General features: G+C 38.5%; 1 protein-coding gene across 5 annotated transcripts in view; it reads left to right on the top strand.

Moving 5' to 3' along the window:
* The first annotated feature begins 1,263 nt into the window (after positions 1-1,263).
* Positions 1,264-25,338, top strand: part of LOC111329448 (uncharacterized) — a 32,899-nt gene continuing 8,824 nt past the window's right edge. The window contains exons 1-29 of one of the 5 annotated variants that reach the window (XM_088751110.1): positions 1,264-1,585; positions 4,709-5,127; positions 7,666-7,708; positions 9,082-9,178; positions 9,462-9,674; positions 10,099-10,237; positions 10,645-10,768; positions 10,986-11,034; positions 11,491-11,517; positions 12,013-12,165; positions 12,585-12,630; positions 13,213-13,287; positions 13,986-14,048; positions 14,515-14,752; positions 16,388-16,675; positions 16,942-17,001; positions 17,098-17,379; positions 17,790-17,922; positions 18,297-18,497; positions 19,136-19,271; positions 19,550-19,673; positions 19,958-20,006; positions 20,103-20,129; positions 20,825-20,974; positions 21,441-21,486; positions 21,810-21,854; positions 22,166-22,226; positions 22,564-23,535; positions 24,549-24,955. In XM_088751110.1, coding sequence (XP_088607236.1) covers positions 1,582-1,585; positions 4,709-5,127; positions 7,666-7,708; positions 9,082-9,178; positions 9,462-9,674; positions 10,099-10,237; positions 10,645-10,768; positions 10,986-11,034; positions 11,491-11,517; positions 12,013-12,165; positions 12,585-12,630; positions 13,213-13,287; positions 13,986-14,048; positions 14,515-14,752; positions 16,388-16,675; positions 16,942-17,001; positions 17,098-17,379; positions 17,790-17,922; positions 18,297-18,497; positions 19,136-19,271; positions 19,550-19,673; positions 19,958-20,006; positions 20,103-20,129; positions 20,825-20,974; positions 21,441-21,486; positions 21,810-21,854; positions 22,166-22,226; positions 22,564-23,535; positions 24,549-24,955 — 4,671 coding nt within the window. In that variant the 5' untranslated portion in view covers positions 1,264-1,581. Of the gene's footprint in view, positions 1,586-4,708; positions 5,128-5,930; positions 6,686-7,665; positions 7,709-9,081; positions 9,179-9,461; positions 9,675-10,098; positions 10,238-10,644; positions 10,769-10,985; positions 11,035-11,490; positions 11,518-12,012; positions 12,166-12,584; positions 12,631-13,212; positions 13,288-13,985; positions 14,049-14,514; positions 14,753-16,387; positions 16,676-16,941; positions 17,002-17,097; positions 17,380-17,789; positions 17,923-18,296; positions 18,498-19,135; positions 19,272-19,549; positions 19,674-19,957; positions 20,007-20,102; positions 20,130-20,824; positions 20,975-21,440; positions 21,487-21,809; positions 21,855-22,165; positions 22,227-22,563; positions 23,536-24,548; positions 24,956-25,338 lie in introns of those variants that run through there. The other 4 variants (XM_088751107.1, XM_088751106.1, XM_088751108.1 and 1 more) reach the window with 4 other exon arrangements.

Below are 25,338 nucleotides of genomic sequence, written 5' to 3' on the forward strand. Positions count from 1 at the left end.
GGCGCCTTATTTTCGCTTTTAGGTGACTCAGGAATCTTAGTTTCTTTATAAAAAGCATATGCTGGGCACCCTGAATTTCACAGTTTCAGAGCGCTGGGATCCCTTCAATTTTTATTAGAGCACAGCCTTGTAAACAAAAAAACAGTACTAGGGATGGCGAGCGTCTGCTCGCCCCCAAGTCCTATGGCTATTTCAAGGCATGGGATTCTGCTGTCACTATCGCTTCAACACCCTTCGCTTTTTTTTTTTTTTTTTTTTTTTTCTGTCGGTTAAATTATACTAAGAGTTGCGATGATCGGTCGAAGTTGGCTAAGAATGGCAATGGCGAATGGCATAAGAATATAGAGAAGATTAAAGCAAATTACAGTGAAGCATAAGTTGCAGAATAGGGGCTTTAGTTTTAGAGATGGATCAACAGCGACGTACATAACTAAAGAAAGTGGAATCTTTAACGAAACTTTTTTTTTTATCTGAACATCTTCGAAAGCCATGCATAATCTATAGTTCTTCCCTCGTTCGATTTTGTTCATGAATCAGTTCTTATGAATTTAAAGCAGCATCGCCGGGTGATGATGGAGATGGGAAGCATGTTGCTGGTTGCTAACAATCTAGAGATGCAACATTTCAGTAGAGTCAGTTAAGGAGAGGAAGGGTGGTGTAAGGCAGTTGCGCGGCACGATCTTGTGTCTCGAGCTAAAACCACGGAGAATAAAGTTCCTTTTGGCAGTACTAATTTACAGCGTAAAGTTGCCATTTTGTTATGTTTCTATCGAGTGTCATGATCTTCCAAGCTTGTTTAGGCAAGCACCTAAAATATCCAAGCGATCAGCGTGAAAACTCTGACAAAGAAGCTTAATTAAACGCAGTTATATCATGTCGACAGGCTATAGGGGTCTTTTAAATCCTAAATAAACGCGCAATACTGCCAGTGCTTAAGCTAGAAAAGAAAAGAACTGAAAACCAATGCAAACACACGCATACAGATGAAAGGAAGGATCCTTGAATTCACGCGTTGTTTGCATTTCCAGACAGCGTTCGTTTCATTTAGGCATCGTGTCAAGTTGTCATGAGATGCCCTTTGTTCGAGAAGTAAGAAAAGGTAAACGTGGTAATGTAGCTCTGTATTTTCATTATAATGTACAGCTCTTAGCAGTGAAAGAATTTCAACTATATCGTTGACATAAGCCCAAGGCTATGTCCACAAAGGGCTTATGATTTGGAATACATGCATAGTAAATGTCTGCAACTGAAGGATTTCGCAGAAAGGTGACTAGTTGGACAGAATAACATCACGTCGCGTGGCACGCAGCTTGTTTTCTTGAGCAAAATATCGATCTTTGCCACCGTAAGAAGTTAAGTGGTGACCATTACGCTGGAAAACCTAAAAATGATTAGTTTTGGGGATAGAAAACTTGTCAAACATGACAACACTTGTTGACAAGTCCTATATTGCAAGGAAGCCTGATACAGTATTTTGGAAGCACATAGACGAGTCATCACTTGAACGCTGGGAATTCAGCTGAATATTCAGTATCTCCATATCCTTGAAGTCTAATAGAGTGGATTGCTGCCGTAGCAATTATGGGTGAGTGATACCTAGTTTTATCGTCATGACATGACATTCTAAAGAATTAATTATGCTGTGCATGACACCACTTTGTCACATCTAGCAATTAGAATCGTAACCAAAGTAATATAATTGGTATGTGCGTTATGTTGGTTGGCGAAATTGCCTCAGTGAATTTGCAAATGTGCTTTCCAATTTCATACAGGAAAAACTTGAACTGCTGCACAATTAATTTTACAGAGGGATCCATTTGTTCACCACGTAAGCATGTTTAGTGACGTGCAAATTCATGGAAGTTTTTCCTAATGAAGTAATAGATCTGAATGAAACGACCTTTGGTCGGTAAAAAAGTACAACTCACTATTAGCTTGATATCTTGACAATTTTATGCGACGAAAGTGAATACTGGTTTATCAAATTCCGTTTTTTTGCTCCAGCATGAAGATAGTATGTTTCATCTTCACGCTAGATAATTATTGAATTTTTTTTTTGTTCCCTCATTTTCTCACTTAAACAGTTCCGCTCGAAAAGTCTCCAAAACGAGCCTCGAAAAAAAGTTGCAACTCAATCGTGGCCAAGATTCTGGGGTCCCCTAAGAGAATCTCAAATAAATTGACGGTCTTGTTCGCCGGCTCCGCTTTGAGTCGACTCATTGATGAACAATGCCCTCATTCCTCTGGGCTAATTGCCGAAACCACCAGTTCATTGTTTACCCCGAGGCTCTAATATCGGTTTGTTATTCGGTGCGCACGACTTTCGAGAATCCGTGCTAATCTAGAGAACAAAAAGATTTTGACTCAATTACTCATTCGATTGAAACACAAGACCACATCGGAACTGTAAATCGAGGTAAGTGTAGTCCTAATCCTGCACATATACAACAGCATCGGATGGAATTAGGTCGAAGTATTGCACAAGAAATTATAATAAACTCCGCACATAACGTTCGAATCGTCTTTTGTTTTGAACCTAAGCGATAATTCATAGAGCTCTCTGAACTGTCACTAAAAGTTGATAGCCGGCGGTGATCGTGATGGTTCACATTTTTTCAACAAAATTAAATTTGTTGATGTTCTAATGAATGGTTTTTCGTTGTATTCATGAACATACCGTGCGTTTTATAACTTTGTTGTGCTAAGAGCTCAGTGCATATGCGTTTACAGGAACTAAATGTGGACCGATTCCAGCGTTTTAAATCTGTCTTGCAATGTTTGTACAGTCCAAATCATTTCAGTGCTTTATTGTTTTATTAGACTGAATTCAAAAGCGACGATCCAAACGTTGTTCAAAATGTTTGAACAGAATGTTTCGATTATTGTAACTTCGTAAAGATGTAAAGATTCAATATTACAGCGAATACTGTCAAAATATCGTCATGATCATAGTTGACGACTTAAGAGAATTATTTAGAAATTTGACAGTGTTTAGTTAAACAAACAAACAGTTCCCTCTTAAAAATTAGTGGGATTCAAAGGGAAATATGCTGTGCTTCTTATTGAAATGAAGGCAAGTATATTCAACAGGAAAAATAATGTACGTCATTTCATAGTTTTACTACGGAAAAAATTCTGATTTTAAAATTTAATACAATTAATAAACGATGTTCATCCTCATTGAGCCGATTAGTACATGCACAAGAAACAATTAATATTTACAAAGAAAGACTTCGAGAGATCATAATTGAAAGTTAAGTTCTCAAAGGCCTCGTCACGTTTTTTGAAGACGCGCATTCTTTGTTGCTTGTAAGAAACCTCAAAATAATGTAAAATAACCTAATTACTCATACCAATCATAGTCTGCAGCCACACTCGGAAATACCTGGTTTTTTGTTCATCCTGTTTTGATGCCCATTCATGTTTACGAAAAAGGAAACAAAATAATGACAGCAAGACAGGACCTGTTTCTTATGTGAAGTCTCGTGCTAATCGCTCTTGTTGTGTCTGACAAAATTAACAACATTTTGGTCTTGTGGGGGTTTATCTTCTGACGGAACAAGGCTGATACTTGCGCACTTTTCAAACAATGAAATTAAACTCAAGTATTAGGAAACTTCTGAAAAATTAAGTAAACAAAGGTGAGAGTATGCGGAGGGGAAAGGAACAGAAATATATTCTGTTCAAAGAGCTCTTGACTCGTTTTTACCTTGATTGGTTTCGACAGAGTTCAGATCAGTCATTTATTATCACTGCTCGTGCATGAAATACAAAATAAAGTCAGACCCAGCTTAATAATTAACGTTTGCATTGTTCTTACGTCATTTCAAGTGCATTTCACAAGATAAAGTCCAATGTCCGGCAGACCCAAGGGCAAGGTCATTCTTTTTCTTTATGGAAATGTTCTTTGCCATTGTCCGCCACATTGGCGAATTCATGTTAGTCTTCACTCTGCATTCCACTTAGACAATGCAGCTCAACAGCAATTCTGAATTAAGAAATGCGACTTCTTCTCCCCAGGAGAATGCTTTTCACTTACTTGACATTAAATCTTGGGCTAAAGAATTATGGGAATTAGAAGTGGTTTGTTTGTAGTGAGGTAATAATGAATTTGCTTCGGGTCGAAAAGAAAAAACAAACAAAAAAACTTCTGATTGACAAAAGCAATTGAAATCCAAACTCGCGTTCCAAGCCTATGCAAGCTGATAAAAGCAAATTACCCAGGAAATGATGTCCTGGATAATTTGGTCATCGACGGAGTTGATAATTTGGTTATTAACTGAGTTGATAATGTAAATTGGCCACCGTAAAGAGTTTTAGAACTGACATTTCAAGCGGTAGCCTATATCAGATCGAATGTGCATTAACGACCAAAATTGTTATAGAACAGAATGGAATTTCAGAGATGATAATGTCGATGTTGGTGTACCCATCAGTGATTAAAGGAAATTCAAATCTCCTTATCCAAAAAAAAAGATATATAACTAGAGAGAGAATTAAAGACATCCCTTTCGAAGAGAGATTTTCAGATTTTACGGAGACTTCTGTTTAATCGGCAGTCGACAACAACTTGAAGAAGTGTTACTTGCTTATCTTCAGAATAATGAAAATCTCTTTCATTTCCTTACTGTTAAAAGAAAGTTTCGTATGTGTTTCGTGAATGTATTTTTTCTCCTTAGTTTAATATCTATGTATTTTATTTTTCAAGGACTCAGTGAATTAGAAGATTTACGACAACGCTATAGTCGCCTGGAGGAGCTCTATAGCGAAACCGTCAAGGAAAGAGACCTAGCCATCGAGGAGAGGGACAAAGCTACTGTGCTTATTGCCCTTCAGTTACAAAGCGAGACCGAAGAACTGAACAAGCAGATTGAAAAATTGCAAATTCAAAACAGGAAGTTGGACGAAGAGAATCAGGATCTTGAAATAAGACTCGGGTATGCCAAGGATGACCTGAATAAGTTGCAGCAAAGGCACATAGAACTACAGATCGAGCAAGAGAGATGTTTACAAGAGAAAGAAGATGCGTTGGCCAAACTGAGAGAATTTGATAATTTTAGGGATAAAAGCCACATTAATGAAGTCATTGATAAACAAGGTGAAGTGAAAATGGCGAGCGGAGAAAAGGTAGGTTGCTGACCGAGCTTTCAATCTACTGGCATTAATAAATTTCATACTTCAACTCTTACAAGCAACCAATACTTAATTTCTCCTAACAATATATATATCTTATTAACCAAGCGCGAGGGCCGTACTGGGAGAATATCGGCCCGAGGTCTTGACTGTACGGACCGAGCGCAGCGAGGTCTGTACAAAAAAGACCAAGGGCCGATATTCTTCCAGTACGGTCCCGAGCAAACTTGGTTAATAAGAGATTTATTATACGACTGAAGTCCAAAGGGACACAAGTGCAGTATCATTCGGGACCATTCGGGACGGTGCTCGGTCCAATACTGAGAGAATATTGACCGGCAATAGAGCATTTTGATTGGCTGATTTTAGTTATCGGCCCTCTGACTGCCCGAGTCGTGTAATAAATATGCGTTATCAAGGAAACAAACGATGAGAGTGGATGTACATAACATACAGGGAAGACTGTTTGATTTAACTCAAAATTCTCAGAACTAACCGTTAGAAATGCAAGGCCGACCATTCAGTTATGTGCACCGTATTTTACCTATTTTAGTATAGAACAACATCCTTTTAATGATATGTTTACAAAGTAATAATAATGGAAAAGAACTGCATCACATGATCAGCGCTTGTCCTTCCATCCATTTGGCAAAAAAGTCCAAGTAAAGTGGAGAATACTCTTTACTAAACATGGAAAAATGATAGATAGATAGAAACTACTATTGACTTATAAACTTAAAACTGCAGAAGCCCGAACTCAGAAGGAAAAGGGGAAATGTCATGAGACACCGTGGAATTCGATTTATAGCCAGTAGAAAATAATTTAATACTTTAAAATGAGTTATCTATATTCGAGAGAGAAAGGTTCCGTTTCGTTTGACCAATTGCTGCCAAAATTACTCTAATTTCTCTTTTATGAGTCGTGATTATATCCTGTCTTCCTTGTGAAATTAACCGACGAGACCAAGAGCCGTGACAAAGTTTTTAAGGGCTAAATTCCTCAAACGTTTTGGAGGTCAAATTGATCTAAATGATTTACAAAAGAGAAGTAAACAGCTTAATTTTGGAAGCCAAACATTTCTCAAAAATGGCGTATTCCGTGAGCAAAAGATTGCTTTGAGCGTAAATTTCTTAGTAAACTTAGCAAATCAAATCAAGAAATGGTCTCCCGCTCGATTCACGGCTTTTCAATTTAACAAGAATCAGTGATTGAATTATCCCTTTTTTTTCATTTCCCAACGGTGTGCTCTTTTGTTCACGGGCGAAAACGTTACCACAATGCATTCACTGAACCGTGCGCTGTTTTTGTATCCGTGTGATTTGAATAGTCAAGCGCCAGTCTCTCGAGCAAACAAGTCAATTTTGCTTTGGGAACGTCGTAAAAAATGTGGCCCAACATCGATTGGTCGGATCTCAGTTTAGTTTCTAAATCTGCTGTAAGCGACGAGGTTTCTGTAGCGTCCGAAAATGAGTTCCACAAGCTACCTGCCGTCTTTTGGTAAATAACGTAGAGATGCACAAATTCTTCGAACAACTGAGCACGATATTTGAGGTTAGTTTCTTCTTTTAAATCAATTTTTACCGCCTTCATGAAACCTCATTAGTGATAAAGTCACTCCGTTATGTAAAATGTTACCATCGCACGCCAATATCGCACACAAATTACTTTCGACATGGCAAAGTTTCTAGAGTTTTACGTTCATTATAAAACAAATGAAAAGTTCATAGATGAAATATCTGTGTGAAGAGATGAATTAGTAAAAAAATCGTACGAGTCCCAGTATAAAGATTACGCAAATTTTTTTCTCATGTCGATATTCGTATGTACTTTCGAACTGATGCTGCGAAGTAATCTTCTCATAAAATTTTATCGAAGCGTTTCTTGCATAATTATGTGATCGGATTATTACTCCGGTCATTTTGAACTCGTGAATTTATATGGTGGTAAACATTCTAAGGAATCCAAAATATGCTGTTACTGATGAATCCAAGTGCACGGAAAACCTTGGTTGACAACTGTATTTCCCCCAACCTTCTGTTTATCTTTTACCATAAACACATCTTGTGGTGGTAAAAGGCCTTCGATCATTTCAGCTTTGTAATGTTTGCGTCACTGAGTCCTGTATTTCCGAATGTCTATTAGCCTCTTGACGGAAGATGACTATGCAGTTAATGACACTAAAAGCGCATGTCTTTGACCACGTCTTCGAGTAAAACTACTTAATCGAGATGTTTTGAAAACTACCACCAAAATGGCGGTATGTATATTTTACCAGGAGGTAGAATAAAAACCAGAGACTACCTGTCTACAGAATGGACGCTATTTTTATTCAGAAAAATATGAATTTTTCATGAAATCTGAAAATAGCTATTCAGCTTAATGACCTCTGTTATTATTTGTGGTTACTTTTGCCTTCCCTAACGACTGCACATACTTCAAACTAATTGGTTTAATAAAATTGACCGACATAAACACAGTCGTTGCCTCTAAGACGAGCCTTTCCATGAAATTTGTTTCTCCTTTATTATTAGGATCCCGCTTACAGCAATGTCAGGGACGAGATTTTCACATCAGGTAGGCTATTGTACCTTTGTTTGACTTACAATGGGGCTAACGAGTCTGGAAAGGTTCGTTAGATCCCTTGCTGATTACTTCAACGTATGTCCAATTTAGTTTGTGAGCGAAACAATAGAAACATGTAGGATGAAAATGCATTATAACAGCCTAGAGCTTCTTAAACATATTTTCAGGAGTAAATCATCATAGAAAAGTAGGAATGTAGGCGTTGCCATCATTTCTTACTGATGACGGTTGCACCACCGATTGTGCAAAGGTATAGATGAATGGCTTCGTATCTACGCTAGTCGCTTCCGAAAGGCCACCTTCTAAGCTCTCTGTCAAGTACAGTGGCGGATCCAGACACTTAGTTAAGGGTTGGGGGCGGGGGGGGGGCTTTTTGTTTGTGTGTGTACACTTGCCGCTTTTTCTTCTCTCGGCGTATATATTTTTACCCAAATAAATGGGGGGGGAGGCTTTCTAAACCATCTCTAGGTCCGCCACTGATATTGTCGGTATGACCCGTACGGTTTCAAATAGAGCTGAATGTCTTCAAGTTTTTTACTCTGTAATCTCCAGAGGTCACAACCTCGTTCCCAGGGTCTCTCATCTTCCCGTCCCCCGGAGCGTGCTCGCTCCAGGGGGCGGGAAGATGAGAGACCCTGGGAACCAGATTGCAGAGGTCACTTCTCTGTACTGCGACCATTAAAATAATTCGTTAGCGTGTATAACTCTGCATCAACTATACCATTTGCTGCTAATGATATTCCGCCACGAGATTATGACACCTGATCATGGGTTAGTTCACTCATCCTCTATACCTGTATCTTTTTCTGAGCAAAATGGCGAGCGATCGCGCCAAGATTTTGCACCGCTCTAGGATCCGGCGAAAACATTCTGACTCATCTCGTTCCTCTGTTCTGTCTTCCTCTTCCCATCATTTTTCATGTTTTTCTCTACACCGTGTGCGCTACGTTTGCCTTTTCCCCTTTGTGCCCTTCACTGTGAATCCTTACTTGTACTCCCCTGCCGGGCTGGTCCCGAGAGACCGATTATCCTTTATTAGAAGTATCCTCCACTGATGGCTCACTTATAGATTTCCTCTGCCTATTATCAAGTTCATGGCTTATATCAACTTCCTATGTGCTGATGCTACCCAAGCAGAATCATCATAATGATTACCGCACACTTTATTTGAGATTAAAGGCGCAGGAAGTGTGCTTTTGAAAAATCTTCTTGTGTTCTCGTTTCTGTTTACTCCGTTTTATTTTACCTTGGTGTCTATTACACAAAAATAAAGTTCTTAATTCGATGGTAATTTTGCACTACCATATTTAGAACGTTTCCAATGTTAAGATGAACTACTCATAATCTTACGATTTTTATCCAAGGTATCGAAGAAGACCTGGAACTGCAACCCAAACCACCCGTGACACTGAAGAAGTCAAGTCTGGAGGATGTATATGATGTCCATGCGGAAATTGGAAAGTAAGAAACAGTGTTCTCATAGGAAAATGTTATCACTTGATAACATTAAGCGGGAACAGTAAAAGTTTTTCCTTTTGTACATCGGTAACAGACTTTCCTTCTAAGTGACATTATCCACTCAAAGGAGCACTTTTCATTCAAAAGGCAGAACTGGGAAATACCCAGCGATGGACTAGTTTGCCACCCCGAGTATCTTGAAGATTCATTTCTGTAACCAAAAAAATCATTTTCCGACGTGGTGGTGATTAGGTAAATGTGTAACATCTTGTTTCTCCTCGAACAGAGGGAAGTTTGGTGTGGTGAAGAAAGTCACAGAACGTTCCTCGAAGACCACGTTCGCGGCCAAACACATTCGGCTCAGCTCAGCTGGTAGTGGTTCATCGCGAGACGATATCATGCGTGAAATTGATATAATGAACAAGCTACACCATAAGAGGCTTGTGGGATTGGTTGATGCATTTGATACGTCCACGAATATCGTCATGATCATGGAATTGTGAGTATCAAAACAGGGCTGGATTAAGATAACTATACAACACTTACAATTTCCATAATTTCCATTAGGGAATCCTTAAAACTAGCTTAAAAAAAAAGAAAATATGGAAAGAATGTGGTACATCGGGAGGAGAAAAGTGAACTGATATGATTAATTCACGAATAGATTAAAATGATGGCTATCTTTTTCCCTCTATTTCTTCCTATTTTGAGGAGCTGGTAACAGGATTTTGGAACGCCCTGTGAAAGCTTCCTTGCTCAACATTTTTTTTTTGATTTGCACCTTCAGTCTCCTTCTCAAAATTGATTCAGTTAGAACTTCAATCAGCAGGGTTTAATTAAAGAGTAATTTTAAGATTTAACTTAAGATTAATTGAAGTCCCAAGGTATATCTTATGATAATTTTAGTTTTTATTTTTTTTTAGTGTGTCTGGAGGTGAGTTATTTGAACGAGTGGCGGATGCCGATTGTCTGACAGAGAGAGAAGCTTCCTTTTACATGTACCAATTACTGCAGGGTCTGCAATACATGCACACGAAGAATATTGTGCATCTAGATCTAAAGGTAGGAAATATCTTGAGGTAAAGCTTAAAAAGGAAAAACGTCCTGACCAGAAGATAAAAACGGTCCCACCTTCCTTCTACTTGCTAACGCAGAAGGAAATGTTACCAAGTAACCTATAGATACTACCACTTATTTCTTCCCCATACTAACCTATATGTACCATTACTTAAATAAAAGTTAATTTGAATCAGTGTATACAGATATCAAATTTGTACTGTAAAAGATAAATTGTGCCAAAAACTAAGTAGTTTGAGATGCACGTGCCATGAGTTTCCAATAGTGACGAGGAGCTGATTTTAAGGGTGCCAGAAGATCCAACTGAAGGAAGAGCTACCTCAGTTTTGTACTAATAAACAATGTGAGGGCAAATGCTTCCAAAACTTCCTTGTTTTTCTTTTTTGCCGCAGCCTGAAAATATCGTCTGCGTCAGCAAGGATAGTTGGGACATCAAACTTATCGACTTTGGCTTAGCACAGGAGCTCGTGCCAGGGGTCCGAATGACTGCACTCAAGGGAACCCCTGAGTTCATGGGTAAGTTTTCTCCACCATGTCCCTTTACAACTCACACATCCTACCGAATAACACCAATCAAAGTTATTCGAGAACAGCACCTTTCTTTCCAGTCATCCTTATTTTTGTTTCTGTTTAGTTCCCTACCTGCTTATGTTTGTATTTTGCTTAAATTTTTGCTAGTTTCTGTTTGCTTCTTCAATTGTTTTTTTATTTAATGTTTTTCTTTTTTCATTAGCCCCTGAAGCAGTCAATTTTGAGCCCATTTCATTGGCTACTGATATGTGGTATGTAATTAAAATTATCTTAAGTGATCACTCACGCCTCGTCGTATTAAGGGAAGAGGCCATAAGTTTCCATTATTTCCTTGGTTAAAATAAAGGGAAATTAATCAATGTGACCAATTATCACAGTGAATGCAGTGTAGTTATGCACTACAGCAAAAATGAAGCAAGTCACTAAAATTCAGAAAAAGGGGAACGTTTACTTAAGAGTGCGAATACCAGAAAAGAAAATCTAGAAAAGATTCGCGCCTAGTCCAGGAATATTATTCAGGATCACTTGCTTGTCGTTATGGAGACTTTGGTTATTTAGCGACTTCGATCCTGGGCCAGAGATGGAAACCACTGGAAGGTACTTTTAAAATTAAGAGTACAAGTTTTACGAGTATCCAATAGTCTTTCTGGTAAGACTACTCCCTATTTTTCATAAAAAGTAATGAAGTTCTTTGTATTATGTTTTAGGAGCGTTGGTGTTATAGCTTACATCCTGTGAGTATCTCGTAATATGAAGTTTTTTGTAGGTGATTTTGCGGCTTTATATAGATATAACTAGTGCACTAGGGCAATGAAGGTCTTCTTCACAAACGGCTTGTTCTTCAAGAAGAGTGGTCTAAATTTCGTTTGTTCATCATTTGCGACCCATGTTTTAATCTTGTTTATCTTTTGTCATCGCTGTTTTTTTGCTTATTATTACGTCATTGCATTCTTAACTAAAACTCTTGTTTCGACGCAGAGAAAGATTCAAAATAGCATGTTTTCGTGAGTCCCTTCGTTATCTGTTTAAGAAATTGCGTCGTTCATTTTCCGAAAAAGAAGAAAACGCAAAACAAAAGAAAAAAGACATTAGCCAGGAATATAACAGTGCTGCGAACAGTAATGCAATTTGTGTTTGGCAACGCCAGTTAGGTTAACCAAGACCCTATTTCAAACCCATATTGCGGTTATGCGAATCTACAGCAAAATTGATATTTTGATTTTATTTAGTCTAAGTGGGTTGTCACCTTTTCTGGGAGAAGATAACAATGAAACCCTAGCCAATGTGACTGCTGTGGAGTGGGACTTTGAAGATGAGAGCTTTGACGTCATCTCCGACGAAGCTAAAAATTTTATAGCTCAACTATTGGTAAAAAGCAACAGGTATGTTTAGTTACAAATTTATTACGTCTCTCAATAGCTTGACATTCAAGTCTCTATAGAGGTTTTGCACAGCAGCCATGTTGGATGGCAGGAACAATGAATATATTTTGCATACGAAAGAATTTTTTCCCATGGGTAAAATAATCTATTGTTCCTACCATCCAACATGGCTGCTGTGCAAAACCTCTATACGAGCTCTCATAAAGCACCGATTAAAAAACACTTCACTATCTTCCAAAGTACTTTCGTTTTATTCAGAACAAGCTTAGCTTTGTGAACTTTAATTATCTGGCTGGTCAAGATTCAATGCAAGGCGTGACAATTGTGGACGTCATCATTTCCTGAACAGTTTAATTTTTCTACCTATGCAGCACAACATTATCCATGTTACTTATCTATTCACTATTTTGAAACTTCAGAAAAAGGAACACAGTCAAACATAGTCTGGAGCATGAATGGATGAAGGTAACTGATGAATTTTACAAGCAGTTTTAAAAATTAATGAGCCATCGAATAAAATTCTGCATAATCATCTTTTTGATGTTGGAATCAGCAGCGGTGTGTTTTAACCCCTTCAACTTCCTGTTCAAAATTAATGATTCTCCTGTGGGAATTCCGTACGTTTCCTCGTACGATGTTTAGTAAACTCATTGTTGAATCAAATGACCACCTAAAGCTGATTTTTTTATTTCAATTTCACCCTCTTGTTTGACAATGCAAGTGGCATAATAAGTTGTTTCATGATCGCAGCTGAACGTAAAATGGTTTAAAAGGCAGAGTTCAATCCGCGGTGGTCCTTAAGAGCAAAAAGATGGTACCGTCCATATATAGCCCAAAGTTGGTTTATTTTCAAACTGCTAAGTGATTAGTAGAGTAAAAATAAATAAATAAATGAAATACAAGTGAAGACAATTGTAGCTAAGAGCGGTTTAATCAATGCATAAAAGTGTAGATCATGAATCTCCCGTGATGATCAATGACTGACTGATTGATTAACTTATTGATTATATGTTTCATTTTCCTTATGTTTCATTTTCCTTATTTCAGAAAAGTGCATCAGCAAATGCTGTCAAAATAGACACCAAGAAGCTAAAACAGTTTTTAGCAAAACGAAGGTGGCAGGTGAGAGACTGGTAGACGCTCCCTAACGTTCTAGATGACATTGTTACAGAAGCTTTAGGTCAACAAACCATATTATCTTTTGCACTTCACTCGAGTCGGTGCAGTTTTGCTCGGGTAGATAAAGAACATGAAACCATCCCCACTCAGTCCACAGTTTTCGTGTTCAGTGGCTGAACAAACGTCTCACAAAACATCTCAAAATTCTGTTTTTGTCCTTGGATTAAAATTTGTTTTATTTTTATTATGTTGCTCTATTCTTTTCACATTGTAATAACCATGAAATATTAATCAAGCAATAAATGAATGATTACTAACATTGATGATTTGACGTGATTTGCTAACTCTTAACAACTAATAATAATCAATAATTTGAAATCAATACTGCTAATTAGATACTTGACAATGAATGTTACTAAATTTAATCGATTATCTAAAGCACGTTTCTTTGATTAAAATGTACAGGTTCATTTTTATAACATTCATCTCTCAGTTAATAACTCACCCATAACAACTCCGTTCTCGACGTCTGAAAATAGTACTATGATGAAAGTCCAAAATTTTTGGCCACACATGCACAATATGGTAATTCAAAGCAACAGCATTCGTCTAAATTAAACTAACTGGCACAGTACTTATGTGGTAAACATGGGCACTCGCAACCCACATCACGTCAATGAAATCTATACATGTACTCACAGATTCCCTTCTTAAGCGAAAGTGCCAGTCATTCAAAGATGCTGACTGAGGATGAAATCCTCGAGGTTAGTCGAGTGTGGAATCGTCAAATGTCGTCATGGTAACAGACGTGTTGGCTGCCCGTGTGTTTGCACTGGTTCTACTATGTACCGTCTATTACATAGGTTGACTTTCTTTTCCACTGCTTACTTTTACGGAAGGATTCTTTGTAGTGGTAACGTTCGGACTATTTTAACTAATGGCTTAAAAAGGGAGGCGAGAAAATTGATCAGAATTTACATCAGGGCCATGTTCTGCCTCCCTAAAACTTTTGTTTGCATCTTCAGAACACTGAAAAATTTACTTTCAGAGGCTCTGGCGATTCAGTTCTGTTTATGGCTCCATGGATAAAGTGAATTTTGTTATGAGTAATTTTTTCCTGTAAGCAATTTGTGAGAATTACTGACCTATGTAGGCTTGGAATTTTTAATCCAAAAGCACTCCCAACATGGGTCTCGAATGTCAAGTAACTTTGATTTGTTTTCCTTTTAGAAATCTGTGAACGCACTAAAAGCAGTCCGTCGATTATCCACATTGTCATCTCTCATGAAAATTAAAAATCGTCCTTCGATTGCGCCGTCGTTACCAACTCTTCTTTCCTCCAAGGAGGATGTTGAAGATACAACTGGCAATGATGGAATTCGTGAAGAAAAAGGTGAAGATGAAGCTGGCGAAACTACCAACGAAGAATATGTATCAAAAGAGGAGGCTCACGAGGAAAAGCCGAAAGGCAAGTGTATGAGAAATCTAGCACTTGATAAACAAAATAAGTGGACTAATTTAACCTTTTGCCGGCTTATTGACCAACGGACTAACGACGAGCGAGTTAAATGACTAACTAGTTAAATCAACCGTGGAATTACTAATCACTGATTTACTGGCTTGAGAAGTGTTTGTGAGACTAACTGACTGTCTGATTGACTGACAACTCCGTGAGCGGCTAAACGAGCGAGTGTGCTAGTGGGCGAGCGAATGAGTGATCGTGAAGAGGTGAACGAGGAAATGAATGCTTGCCTTCGTGCGTGCCTTCGTGCGTGCTGCGTCATTCTGTGAGTGATTCAGATGGTGAGTGAGTGGGTGAGTAAGCGAGTCAAAGTTGACTGACCATGTAGCTTACCGAAAACCAAAACTGTTTCTTGAGTAAGTGAAGGACTGATTGACTGACTTGATAAGAAACTTACTACGTATGATGCACGATCCTCGCAGTAGAGCTTACTGATAGGCTCACAAATAAACTAACATGTCGCTGACAAGGCTTGGATTTGATTTAATTTGATTGGAAGTTCAAAGTTTACTGTAGAAAATAAGTTTATTGGTTGGATTTAGATCAACCTGTTGACTTGTGAATGGATTAATAGCCCTTATCGCATTTACGCCTACTGTACGAGAGCTTAGCGGACTTTGAAGTTTCGAAACGAGGCTATCGGGTCACACAGGTAAAACTTTCAAGTAAAATTGAAGCAAATGGCTACGTTTGGAGGCATTTTTATTCATTTTATTAAGGATACAGCATGTTCTCGTCATGGTTAGACATTGTATTGCGTACGGGTGCAACAGTCTATTCAGTGAATCGGCAACTGACGAGATCCACAAGATTAGGATCGAAACCGCGGTCTTGCCAAACACGTTCAACTATCAAACTAGAGACGAACAAAACGCGCATAAAAAACCTCTCAAATAAAGAACTTATAAACGACCAGATTAATTTACTGGTAAAAAGGCCTAAATTCATTCCAGCACCCGCTACAAAAGAAAAACAGATCAGACAACAACTATTGTGTGACTTTGATCAGTTCGCAAGGAGAATGCGTCTGATTTACATATTCCGAGGGGAGGACAAAAAACCCATCTCTGCCACGTCAAATTTACAAGGATACCACCAATACAAAAATCAGTAGCCCTTGAAAGCTATTTAGAAGAGGTTAAAAGTGACTTTTCAGAAATATAAATTACAAAGCCAAAAGATAATTTGCTTCCGGCCGAACGCAAGGCGCTGAGGGCCTTGAAACGTGACTCTGATTTAAACCTCAAAAAGGCCGACAAAGGAACAACAACCGTAGTCATGAACAAACGCGACAAAATGTTTCCGTTCCTTTCCGAAATGACAGCCATTCTTTCAATCTTCCTTTCGTGATGCCAGGAAAATTACCACTAAGAATTTTAACCTTTTCCTCGGCAGAAAAAAAACGCAGATTCCAGAGTTATATGGTGAGACATAGAGTGTTTCTGGTGTTTCTCGAGAAACGTTGACTCGATAACCTCGTCCTGAAACTGTAACTCCGCGGACCCGTTGCATTGCAGACACAAATACGATAAGGGCTATTGTTTGCTGATTCGACTGACTGAGTTATTTATAAATCGACAGAGCCACCAGTATTCAGCAAAGAATTAGGTGACATCTCTATCAGAGAGGGAGAAACGGCTTCTTTTGAAGTTTTCCTAGAGAATAACACCAACTGTCAGATTCATTGGTTAAAGAATGGTGTCGAACTTATTGAAAACCAGCGGTTGAAAGTTGAAAGTCATGATCATGGACGTTATTTGCTCTTCATTGGGGATATAACAGATCATGATTCCGGAGAGTATTCCTGCGTGGCTGAGAATGAGGCTGGAACGGCGATAAGTACGGGAACGATTTCCATACAACGGTCTTGTAAGTATCAACTAGAGCAACCTCACATTCAAACGTATCTTCCATCAACAAGGTGATCTCACATTTTCATTATCATTATTATACAAATCTGTGATGCCAATCGATAAGGTTAAGATAGTCCTGACTTTACTGAATGATCATTCCATTGGAGGAAGAAGATGAAGTGAGATATCTGAAATTATATATGAAGGCGAAGGTAATTATACTAAACGTAATAATAATAAAGTAATAATAGTTATATCAGTTGAATCATTTTCATTTTACAGCCCTTTTGAAAAGCGGTGAAACCGACGAAGATGAAGAAGAAGAAATCGATAGCTCTATAGGTAACTGTTGATGGCCTTTTGAGGAGTTAGTGTTTTTAAAGTTTAAATTGATCATTCATCATATCAATTTTCGATTACCTTTTAAAACTCAAACAGAAATTCCAGTTTTCAAGAAAGAACTCCATGACATCACAGCCAGTGAACATGACACCGTTACTCTCGAGGTGATTGTCGATGGCGACTCGCCCTACGAATTGGAATGGTTTAAAAATGCCGTTGAAATAATGGAAAACGATCGTATCTCCGTCGTTAAACACGAAGACGGCCGATTTACCCTCAACATCCGAGAGTGCGAGGATGACGACACCGGAGAGTACTGTTGCGTAGCTCAAAATGAGGCTGGAAGAGTCACATGTGCAGGATGGTTAACAGTTGAAAGTATGCTTCAATGTCTTTCAAGTTGTCTTCCCTTCTAAGCCTGATCGTCGAGCAGCCAAATGAAATAAGTTTTGTTAAAAGCATTTTGAATCGTATCCTACATCCTTTGAAATCTAAGAGCGCTCGAGCTTGTAGACGATAAACCCCTCCTGGGGTCTGTTTCTCGAAAGTTCCGGTAACCTAACAGGCCCGAAGCCATGTTTTAAAATCAAAATTTAGAGGATAGGAAAACAGGTTCTGGCACCCAAACTATTCCTTTTTGTTTCTTTAGCTGATACTTTTATTTCATCATTTTCAAAACTTTTGAAATCCCCATCTCGGGACTTTCGAGACACGGGCTCCTGATCACCAAAGCAGGCTAGCTATAGCTATTGAAGTTAAGGACTTCAAATGAACTTGTGTTTTTCCAGTTGAAAGCATCTTGTCAGAGGATGACGAAGAAACTGAGTCAGAAGATGAAGATGAATTTGTATCAAAAGAGTTTGTTACGATCAGAGGAGGCGATGTACAAAAATTCTACTGTATCGAAGAAGAGGTTGGCAGGTATGTTAAACGCGGGAGGGCTATACACCGAATGCAAATATGGCGGACCACTCGGGCGGACCGGGCCGAGCTGCGCGAAGTCGAGGCTAGTTAGGCCTTTTACCCTTATCGCTTTGCAAAAAATTGTTATAGTCAGCCACACGACTGTTATTCACCGCCTCGTTAGCTTGTTAGAACGGGTGATCCTTGAATATTGCAGGCAAAACAAAAAAGAAAAACCCGATTTTCCAAATTTCATTTTACGCTCTGGTGCAATTGGCGAGTTAAAGCTAGTCCGTCTTTTCTGCTTTTTCTGAATTTTTTCTTCACTGACAGGACTTACTTCACCTCCGCAATCTCATTAACATAGAATAAATCTCTTCATAATTACCCAGGGGTCGTTTTGGCATTGTTAAGAAGTGTGTCGAGCTTGACACTGCAACGAGGTTCTGTGCGAAGCTTATCAAATCGCGACCCACACAGAAGAAGGAGTTTAAGCGTGAGATTGACGTCATGAACGCTCTTCACCATCCTCGGATCATTCGACTCTACGATGCTTTTGAAGAGCCCAGGCAGATTATCCTTATACTGGAATAGTAAGTTACCTTTTAAGAATCTTTTGCCATTGATCTTTAATTTGGCTTGCTGCTTTAATGAAGAAATAGATACTCAAGACATGAAATCTACCCTTGCCGAGCATGCCCGGTCAGGTTTATGCATATTTCATAAGTCCGAGTAGATTTGGTGGTGATGGATGACCTGCATCTTAAAAGAGAACTTTACTTTGCCGAGGGAATGGTCTGCCCAAAAGCGCGAATGTGCCTCTTTCAATCTTGATTCCTTCAATTTTCTTTCATCGATGGTTTGTCAAATTGATGCGTTGAGTGTATCGGTCTATATTCACCCATAACTGTGGTTGAAGACCGGCACTGAAACCTCTCCAGCGAACAAGATAGTTCGCTCGTTAACGTTCGTATGGCACGATAGTCTAAAGTATCATTCCACAACATCCATCAAAGTGACTAGACCGTTCCAGCAGGGCGCGAAATAAACGTAAAACACTTTTTACAAATTCCTTGTTCTTTAATTCTTTAAAGAGTGATGCCCATTTGCTCTGTCTTTTACTCAGATATTTTACGAATTTTCCGGTCGCCTCCGAGAGCTTTTAAACTCTCAAGAAAATGTGGATAACGTTGGACCACTTCTACTCCGATAATGATTTGTCTTTTTTCAGTTGCAGAGGTGGTGATTTATTCAATCGTATTGATGACGATTCCCTTCCCGAGTTCGAAGCCGTAAAAATCCTCAAACAGGTTTTGGAGGCTGTCAAGTACATGCACGGCCTCGGTTTCATGCATTTAGACTTGAAGGTTGGCATTTCATTGTCTTTTTATCCTCCAATAAGATTTTTTCTTAAACAGCATCCCTGCTCGATTCGGAAGTCGAGTGCTCAACCAACAGCAAAACTGAGAAATCATCTTGGATCTAAGTCCCACTCTAACAAATGTCAACAACCATCTCATCGTATCCGAGCTTTATGCTATTTCACTACCAACTCTTCTATTCCAAAACTCGTCCAAGAAGCATTGCCACGGTTCTGCTTTCATTAGACCTAAATCTTTTTCCCCTTATTTTTGTCTCATTGCAGCCACAGAACGTGATGTTTAAAAGTGAAGGCGGTTCAAAAATAAAGTTGATCGATTTCAGTCTAACAAAGAAGTTTGATCCTGACCAAGAAACAAAAATATCATTCGGGACTGCTGAATACGTTGGTAATTTGACTTCTAACGATTAACAAAGTCACCTCAGTTTTATAGTCTGTTTGTCTTCTTTCTTTCTTTTGTAAAACGTTCTCTTTGTGTAGATGGGCCAGGGCTGGCGGGTTTTTTCCTGTCTGTTTAGTATTTATTAAGCTCTTTCCTAGTCCCCTGTTAGTAGGAACGTTGAAGAGCTCACCTTTTTATATAAAGAAGTTGCCCAAGCAAGGAAACTCGAAACTCGAAACAAGGTTGGTCTCAAAATATATCTCAGACATCGTGCCATTCTTTCCACACAGCTCCAGAAATCGTCAACTACGAGCCTGTGACCTTAGCTGCAGACATGTGGTAAGGCTTTTAGTGATAATAGTGTCAATACTAACTCATATGCGATGCGATGCGATGCGATGCGATGAGTTTAACCTTTAATTTTTTTTTTTTCAGGGCGATTGGTGTAATTGCTTATATCATGTGAGTATATGCGGTATTGGATGGGAAAATATTATCACCAGTTGTTGAAAGCTTTAGATTGAGACCTTCAAACAGGTTTTTTTTCGGCCGGGACTTGAGTGTGTTTCTTAAATGAAAGAGTTCCAAAAGACGACTTACAGTACACAGCTATGCTTAAAAAATTGAATTGCTTGAAGCGCTTGCTTTTACCAATCTATTCAATTGGTTAAGCGCCGGACTGTTGTGCGGGAGGTCGAGGGTTCGAGCCCCGGCCGGACCAACACTCAGGGTCTTAAAATAATTGAGAAGAATATGCTACCTTTCTATAACATCGATCAAGAAATGGTTAGATATTCTAGTGGAGGTCCCGTCTCCTGCATCTATTAATTAGTTAATTTGGTTAAAGAACCCACTTCCCGAGATTACTGTGATGTGGTCTGGCTTGGTTACAGGGAATTGGGGGAAGGGGGCATCTGTTATATTCACCTTTATTTGATTGTAAACTGCTTAGCAGTCTGGTAAAGCCCCCCGTACAGTGTTGTAAAGCGCCATGAGTTCAAGATATGAGCGCTATATATATACAAGTTATTATTATATTATTATTATTATTATCATTATTATTATTATTACTAAATCAATCACTTTATAATAAAAACTTTATTTCGATGGTTACGCGACGCTACAGAATGAGGTGTAACAGTAAATTTCCACTGTAGGTTGAGTGGCGAGTCTCCATTTCTTTGTGAGAGCGAGGCAGACACTTTCTCTCGCATTACAGATGCACGCTGGGAATTTACAGACGTGTTTGATTACGTCAGCAAGGAGGCTAAGGACTTCATAAAGAGACTGCTTCTAAAAGATCCAAGGTATCTGTTGATGTTTGATTACATTTTATGAAATTGTAACGTGACTTACCGTCACGCGACCGACATGGAACTATCTTCGCCGACTGTAGAAGTGTCTACATATGAGCCTGCGTTCCTACGCTTTGATGAATCAATCCTTTAACTTTTCCCTTAGTGGATTGATTGTTTGGTTGTTTGCTCCCATAACGTTTTTGTATTGTTTTGTTTTGTTTTTTTAAGTCCATGTTTTGAAAAAAATGTAAACTTCACTTTTCGCTCCATCAATGAATTAGCGAGTGATTTGAATCTATTATCTTTCGATTGTTTTTCGAAAGCGCTTTGTTCCTGCCACTTCTTTTGTTTATTTCGTGGTGTTTGTTTTTAATCAAAACTTTTGATATTTTCTATTTTGGTAATGCACGCTTCTTACAGTATGAACTTCATCGTTATAAACTGTTTTCAAGCTCTGTCAATACCCTTTTTGTAGAAAACGAATGACAGTAGATGAGTGCCTGGGGCATGAGTGGATCAAGGTAAATAAATTTTGATATCAACCGTGGTTAACAGAGATGTGATGTGATGTTTAATAGGCCATTTCCGAAGTACCTTTAGCCTCTTTTTCAAAACGAGACTCAACCATTCGTGCGAAAATTAGTTTAGCTTTCCTTTGAAAGAAAACTTATAATTTTATGAAAGGATGAGCACCGGGACTCGCTTTGAAAAAGAGGCAAATTTCGGAAATAGGCTATTAGTCACGGCTGGCACAGAGCTGCAGTAACTTATTTAGACGAACTTTCTTTAATAGGTTTAGTTCGTAATATTGCAATGCATTTAACTGTCTCTATGATGACTTTAGTCACCAGGGTTTACTGGAAAACGGAAAAGCAAAATCTCCTCAGAGGTAAGTCGGTAAACAAAAATAATTTGAAGTTAATTTCGCTTTCTCTCATGTTGTTGCTTGTTTTGTTGCTGGTATTGTTTCTCCTTGAGGTTAACCTAAAGTATTTTATTAAAACCTAAAGTCAATTCCTTAATGTAAATGTTTATTCGGTTGTTCTTTTCTTTGTTCCTTCACTACTACGCCTATTTGTCTTTCAGTCTGTTATTCCATTCTTCCCTTCTATTATGTTCGTCCGTTCGAACGAACCTTTACTTTTGAATTTTATTTTCCCTTTTCCCTATTTTTCTCAATCAACGACTTATTAATTGCAGGGTGAGTTGACTATCGACCAAAACTCAAACATCACATCCCCAACAGAACTTATGAGACAAGGTAATTATCGTTATTGGATTCAGTAGCGTGTAGATTGGTTGACAGTGTATGACGTTGGGTTATGATCTATGATTATGACTCTTATAAAGAGTAGTGTCTCACGACTAAAATATGTTTTCTATTTCGATGTCTGTAATTTGTTAAAACCTCTTAGTAGGTGGTAATCAACTATTCTGATTTTTTTAGAGGCCAAAAATATTCGAACCATTGGCCATAATCCATGGTCAAATTTAAAGATCTTTTCAATCCATGTTCCAAGCTAATGCCATGCTTCCATTGGTAAAGTTTTAAAAATTTCCTCCACGCATGTTATACGAAAGTCTCTTCGTCTCTACAGAGAGCGGAAAGTCTGAACAAGAGTTACCATTGGATCCAAGGAAATTAGAGTCTAAAGTTAAGTCACTACTATCAAAGTTACAAAACGCCGAAAAGGAAAACCAAGAACTGGAGGAAAAACTCCGTGACGAGGAAGACCGCGCCGATGTCCTGGAAGACGAGCTTCACACAAGTGAGAATTCTAGAAAGGTTCTGGAAGACAGAGTGTCAAAATTGGAAGCTGAAAAGACAGATCTTTCAAAGAAAGCCAAAGCTAACAGTGATGTTTTAAAGAGGGTGGCAGAGTCAGAAGGAGATAAGAGAGCCCTGGAAGACAAACTATCTGAGCAAACAAGATATTTAGAAACCTTATCACGGAAATACGACACTCTTAAGGAAAAGATTGAAAATTATGATATTTTAGAGGAAAAGGCTTACCTTTTGGAGAGAGAAAGAAAAGACCTCAGAGATGCTAAACAGTCACTAGAAGACAAAATTGGACACCTTCAAGCGGAAAAGGAGGAATTAACAAAAATGAACGAGAAAAATTCGTTGATCAATAGAGACCTTGACAATGAAATCGCAAAGCTTAAAACGGACAGAGACGAGATTGAAAATCAATACGTTAAACTGCGAACCGAGAAGGAGTCTTTGGTTGAGGAACTCACGAAGCGATTCAATATTTTAGATGAACAGAAAAGGTCTCTTGGACAAGAGAAGAGTAACCTAGAGACGAAACTGGGCGCATTTGAAAGTGAAAACAAGAATTTGAAGCTCAAACTGGACGGCTTAACAAAAGAAATGGAATCACTAAAAGAGATTTCCAAGAACAATGAGCAGGACAAAGAAAAAGATGAACTGGAAAAAGAATTGACTAAAGTTAAAATGCATAACGACGAAGCGAAGAAAACTTGTGAAGAATTGGCTTCGAAACTGAACAAAGCGTATGCGGAATTGGAACAGTTAAAGCCCGCAAAGATGGATAGTGCATCAGGTAGGTAGTATTTACTTTGACGAAGTCAGTTTATCAGTAAGGATTTATAAGGCTGGCACAACTTAAAAATACGAAGCTTACGCACACGTCCCAGAAGTTAGCCAACTAGTTGTCTCTGTACAAAGTGACGCCAGGTAATTGAGCTCGGAGTAATCGAGAACCAATGCAATGAGTTGCAGGTTGGAGCTTGGCAAATGAAAAGGGTCATGCATATTGCTCGGATCAGCAATTTCATACCTGTCGTGCGTGTCACCTTTCAGAATATAGGGGAATCCTTGTTTACAATATTTGCCTCATTAGCATAAGCAATTCAGTTTCTGATGGAGCTAAAAATAAATCAGTTCTGAATATCGAAAGGTCAAAGTACGATTAACTCGGCCAATGAATACGAGCCTGATGCATTGAATACTTTTTGTGCAACACGGGTTTAAAAACTAAAAATTTTACATAGAATGTATCAGCTCATTAGCGCTTTTGCCACCCAGAAATTTTGCAGTTTTTGATGGACTATTTCTCCTTGAATATTACACCCAAAGAGCTAAAAATTTCACCATGTACTAAGGTTTTCTAGCTCTTTAGCTGCCTGAAGTCAATTTGTATCTGACATGCTTCCTTCTTTACGCAAAGCCGTATGCAAATGAGCAAAAATGTAAACAATGACGTCAGCATGAATCCGCCAATAGGGAGGAGCGAGCGAGCGGCAGAGGAGAAGGAAGCCAACAACTTAAAATGGCCAAGTATAAATTCTCTGATAGTTGTTGATCTATCAAAACACGAATAACATGTTTAAATTGAGGGAGGTACATACAACAATTAACTTTTGTTGTTATCGATACTGAGAAAGTTTAAAATTTTTCCTGGCATTCGCTATCAATGCGTACAACTCCTTGTTATGTTGTACTTTAATACCAGTTCGTAGTTTTTACGAACCTTTAGGACTCCTAACCTACTGTTTTATGTTTGTTTGTTCGATTTTTGTTTGTTTTTGTTTCATTTGTCTTTCTTTTCCGTAGAGAATCACCAAGAAGAGATTTCAGCGTTGACGGAAAAGTTATCTTATTTAGAGGAAGAAAGGGATAACCTGGAAGATGATCTCGACGAGAGAGAGGCTGAAATTGTCGAACTGAAAGAGAAAATAGAACTTCTTGAGGCAGAGAACAAGGACAGAAGCAAAGACATAATAAATTACAAGTCACAGTTAGAAGCAGCCAATGAGGAAATTAAGTCCTGGAGGATGAGAAAGGACGGCACTAGCTCGGCAGCGCCTAAAGGGGACGAAGAAAGCCTGAATGAGAAAATGAAGGATTACGAATCTATGATGAGTAAGCTGATGAAAGAAATTTCTGCTTTACAAGAGAAACTTTCTGCAGCAGACCAACTTAACAAAAAGTTGGAGGAAAAGGTGAAATCCAGTGTACAGGTATGGATCAAGTATTCTGTTTTAAGCCTTTTGCAATATTACAAGATAGAAACAACAACAGAAGTGTAAATATTTATGTATAGAATGATACCATCGCATTACTTAATTGTTTTTTGAGTCATAGTGGCTGAACTGATTACATTATGAAAATATTCCTGTGGTGTTCAGTCTTCTTGTGGCCAAAAGGATGTTATAACATAACCAAAGTAAAGCGCGCGCTCTGATTGGCCAATTTAGCGTCCCCCATTTGCCCATGGGTGTACGCTGCTGACGTGAGCAAATGGAAAGACTATTTTTCCGCGCGCGCTTGTTTTTTCTGGTCGCGTAAGATTTGTTAAATAAAAGGGAACTCTTTAGCTATAATGTATCAATGTTATGTTATA

This window comes from Stylophora pistillata, chromosome 2, assembly GCF_964205215.1.
Source record: "Stylophora pistillata chromosome 2, jaStyPist1.2, whole genome shotgun sequence".
In the NCBI taxonomy this organism is placed as follows: domain Eukaryota; kingdom Metazoa; phylum Cnidaria; class Anthozoa; order Scleractinia; family Pocilloporidae; genus Stylophora; species Stylophora pistillata.